The 4,310-nt window shown below is 44.0% G+C and overlaps 1 protein-coding gene across 7 annotated transcripts in view; it reads left to right on the plus strand.

Annotated features, from left to right (window-relative positions):
- Itprid1 (ITPR interacting domain containing 1) overlaps positions 1-1,981 on the plus strand; it is a 152,663-nt gene extending 150,682 nt beyond the window's left edge. For 5 of the 7 annotated variants that reach the window (XM_048786427.1, XM_048786425.1, XM_048786424.1 and 2 more), the window contains exons 13-14: positions 992-1,103; positions 1,522-1,981. In XM_048786427.1, coding sequence (XP_048642384.1) covers positions 992-1,103; positions 1,522-1,809 — 400 coding nt within the window. In that variant the 3' untranslated portion in view covers positions 1,810-1,981. The remainder of the gene's footprint in view (positions 1-991; positions 1,104-1,521) is intronic. The other 2 variants (XM_048786429.1, XM_048786430.1) reach the window with 2 other exon arrangements.
- Positions 1,982-4,310: the final 2,329 nt, after the last annotated feature.

Genomic DNA, 4,310 nt, shown 5'->3' on the forward strand with positions numbered 1-4,310 from the left:
GGGGGTGGGGGGTGGAGAGGGAGGAAAAGTGAAGTACTGGGGACTGAAATGGAACAAATTATTTTATATCAAAATGATTTTATATCGGGCTGGGGTTGTGGCTCAGTGGTAACGCGCTTGCCTAGCATGTGTGAGGTACTGGGTTCGATTCTCAGCACCACGTATAAATACATAAAATAAAGGTCCATCAACAACTTAAAAAATATTTTTAAAAAAATGATTTTATATCAAAATGAACCTTACCATGATATATGACTATAATGTACTAATAAAACATTTGCTTAAAAATATGTCCCCAAAGCAGAGGCATTGTTCATTGCCTGAACAATAGGATAGGGGTAGGATTTAACTGTACAGGGCCATTAGGGTTCTTTTTGGGGAGATGGTACATGAACTGGATGATGGTGATAGTTGCTCACCTTGTTAAATTTATTACAAATCAAGTAAACTTTAAAACAGTAAACTTTATGATAAGTAAATTATACTATCATGGAGTTGTTTTAAAGAAAAAAAAAGGATGGGAATACTGCTCAGTGGAAGAGCACGTGCCTAGCATGCATAAGGCCCTGGGTTCAATCCTCAGCACCCCTACCCACCTAACACCCCAGAAAAAAGCAACCTTCCTGAAGAATATATCTGTGTCTGTAACTGAATCAAATAGAGAAGGCGACATTCTCTTTTCAGAAATTTCAAAGACAGGCCTATAATCTGTAATCCCAGCTCAGGAGGCTGAGATAGGAGGATCCCAAGTTCAAAGCCAGCCTCAGCAAAAGCGAAGTGCTAAGCAACTCAGTGAGACCGTGTCTCTAAATAAAAAAACAAAATAGGGCTGGGGGTGTGGCTCAGTGGTCAGATGCCCTTGAGTTCAATCCCCCATATCCCCCCCAAAAAAGAAATTTCCAAGACAGGACCAACGTTTTGAGAGGAACAATGTAAGACTGCCCTTAGAGGTGATTATTAAATTCAGGTGTTTTCTGTTATTTATCTGCAGGGAGGAGGCTGAACAACTTCAAACTTTGCGTGAGGCCCTGAGGCAGCAAGTGGAAGAGCTGGAGTTTCAGTTAGGAGAACGGGCTCAGCAAATCAGAGAAGGGCTTTTATTGGTATGCAGCAATGCGGGCAGAGTGTGACTGTGTCCAACTTGCCGGAGGAGGAGGGCATTCATTGAGAACCTGATTTTGCCATCATTTCAGATTCCAGGATCATGTGCCCACACTTTCATTTCAGGAACAAAGTACCTTGGGAACTCAGTTCCCCTAACTGCCATACTCAGCATCCCTCCTCCCCCATAAATAAGAGGGAAGTGCTATCACCCATTTTCCAATTAAGAACAAGAATCACGGGGCATGGTGCAACTTACTCTTGAGCCAGTCAAAACTAAGTACTACCATAATGTGCTGCTGGCTCAAAGAGCCCATTCTAGAGAATTTATACCTCATAAATGCCTCTCTCCCAAGTGAGTGAGCTATTTGGTACAAATACTATACATTGTCCACTCTTTTTATTCTTGTTTCCCTTCAGCAGCTGGAGTTTCTCATGGCGGAGCCTCCTGAACACTATACACACCTGCAGCAGCATAACTGGACAGAAGAAAACAGTAGCCAGACTTCAAGTGGTAACACCCACACAGCCATGGACGATGGCCAGCAGCCTCCCTTCTCAGGTGTGGTCCAGTTGGCTGCCCTTGATTTACTGGCCAAGGAGACCAGAACTGAGATGTCTCCCCCATCACCAGCTCCAGAGGAGTCTGGTCCAGCCCCTCCATCAAGTTGTTCTGAGGGAGAAAAAGATACAAATAGCTTTCTCTAGTTCCAAGTGGATTTGGTGTACAATGTAAGAGCTCACAACAGCTGTAGCAAGGAGATCTAAATCCGCCCCCAAAATTGTCTCCCAACCCTTCATCACCTATATCTTTTGTTTGTTTGTTTGTTTTCATATTCTGCTCTATGATTAAACTCAAAGCAATTTGGAATACTACGTACCCATTGATTATGGAATAATTAATCACCTACTATGTACCTGACCCAGGCTATACAGTGGTAACCAAGTGGTGTACAGTCTTTGCCCTGCTAGACCTTACTGCCTGATGGAGGAGAGAGAATATAAACACACACATGCATTCATCATTAAAAGCTGGGTAAGTGCTTTGAAGAAAATTACCAGATCTTAAGAAAGAGGACACATTGGAGAGTCTGATTCAGATTAGGTGTTCAAAGGCCTGGTTGGGGAAGTGACAAAGGTGAGGGAAAGAGAATCCAGAATGCAGTGGCGCCAGGGCATCTAAAGGGCCTGAGTCAGTCATCCAATGGGAGTGCAGATGAAGCACCTACAGTGTGCCAGGGACCCTTTGTGCAAGAGGCAGCCAGGAGCAAGACAGAATGACTACATTGCATGAGTCAGGTGAAGATTGCAAACAACAACAACAGACAACTCAGTGAGCTAATTTCAGTACTGACAATATGGTGGAGAAGCCTGTGTGTAGTGTTGCAGAGGGTAACATGGAGTGAGAAGTGATTGGCATTAACTTGTTCCAGAGACACTGACTCTCTATGGAATGGGGAACACATGGAGAATGGAATGGGCAGGGAACATGTCATGGAAAAATAATGCCCTGGGGGAAGTTTATAATTTGTAGAAGAGAATGGACAGGCAGAGGTCACCCGCTAGCAAAGGAATTAGGACACTGTTTTGAAACTGGCCATCGCCAGAACCAGCCTCACCACCTGCTTCCACTCCTCATCCTCCTTGCATTTTGGAAACTCTTTGATTTTTTATTCCCAACTTCCCTGGAGAGGACCCCTTGTTTCCTCCACTGACTGTACTTCCTCAGAAAGTGGAAGCTCCCATCCTCTCCTTAATTCTCCTTTTCCCTTCATACCGCTCCCCTCCATATACACGTCCCCTCTGCAGTCCTCCATGCCCCCAGTTCCCACCTGTCTCCAGAATCCCAGTCCAGCATCTTCTATTTCCCTGCCACACAGACTCTAAGCCACCATTTTTCCCTATCTCCTCATGTCTTTCTCCCTGTTACCTCGGAATCTGTCACCATGTCATTGCTGAGTTTCCCACCACAATGTGGTCTCCAAAAGTCCCTTCAGAACCTGGTGACAGCACAAGGCAGTGGCCTTCTATGTAACCCTACCTTCTTTCTCCCTGAACCACACTGGCCTCTGCCTGGTTGGTCCCCCTCAGGCACCCCTTGGGCCATATTTCCTTGATTAATGTGAGTACCAGGAAGTACTTTTAGGATATCCCAGAGAAGTGAAGAGAAATCACAGGATCGTACCACCCCATCCCGCGCAGTATTCCACCAAAATGTGTCTTTGCCCCAGAAGCAGCAAGCCTCTGCTCTTGTCTCCCATTGCATCATCTCCTTGTGCCACGTCCCTCTTTTGGTCCCTGTATCCTGGCTCTATTTTTAGTCACAATTGCATTTGTACCTACCAAATGGCTTTTCTTTCTGAACTTCTTAAAATCTTCACCTGGATCAGACTTTAGGCCTCCATTTTCCAGGACACTTTGAGCTTGCCTGTGATCTCTGCCTGCTTCTTCCCCATAACACCTGCTGGCTGAAGAGAAATACCTGGCTCTGGGCCCTCCCTAACCTGATCACCATAGGTTTACAGTCTCAGGTCCTACTCGACGTTCATATGAATCTTGAATGCTATTCCACTAAACCACCCCGCACATGCCTGCTCCCTTTCTTTGATAATCTATACAAACTATAGTCTGCTCTCCATATCCACAGGCTCTGCATCCATGGCTCAACAATATTAAAAAAAAATGCATCTGTCTCAACATGTAGAGACTTTTTCTCATCAATATTCTCTAAATAGCATAATAATTGTTTACCTAGCATTTACATTATACTAGGTATCATAAGTAATCTAGAGATGATTTTAAGTATGTGGAAGGATATGTAGGTTCTGTGCAAATACTATACCAATTTATATAAGGGATTTGAGCCTCTATGGATTTTGGTATCCTTGAAGAACCCAAAACCAATCCATTGCAGATAAAGGGAAGACTACATCTCTCCAGTAAGTCTTGGGCTAGACCTCACCCATAGCACAGGATTTCTTTGATGATTTCTGGTTGAAGGGATCCCTATGTTTTGGAACTCCTTTATTACTTTGCACCTTTATTAAGACACTTATAACCTATTACCTTGCGTTATCATTATCTGCACAGGATGCATCCTCCCCACTAAACCAAAAGCTACTTAAGGGCCATGTACCACCCTTTACCCTTGTGTTTAAGAGAAACTATCAGGATGAAAGTTGAGGCTTCTTTTTACCATATAGGACTTT

The sequence above is a fragment of the Marmota marmota genome, unplaced genomic scaffold (genome assembly GCF_001458135.2).
Source record: "Marmota marmota marmota unplaced genomic scaffold, marMar, whole genome shotgun sequence".
In the NCBI taxonomy this organism is placed as follows: domain Eukaryota; kingdom Metazoa; phylum Chordata; class Mammalia; order Rodentia; family Sciuridae; genus Marmota; species Marmota marmota.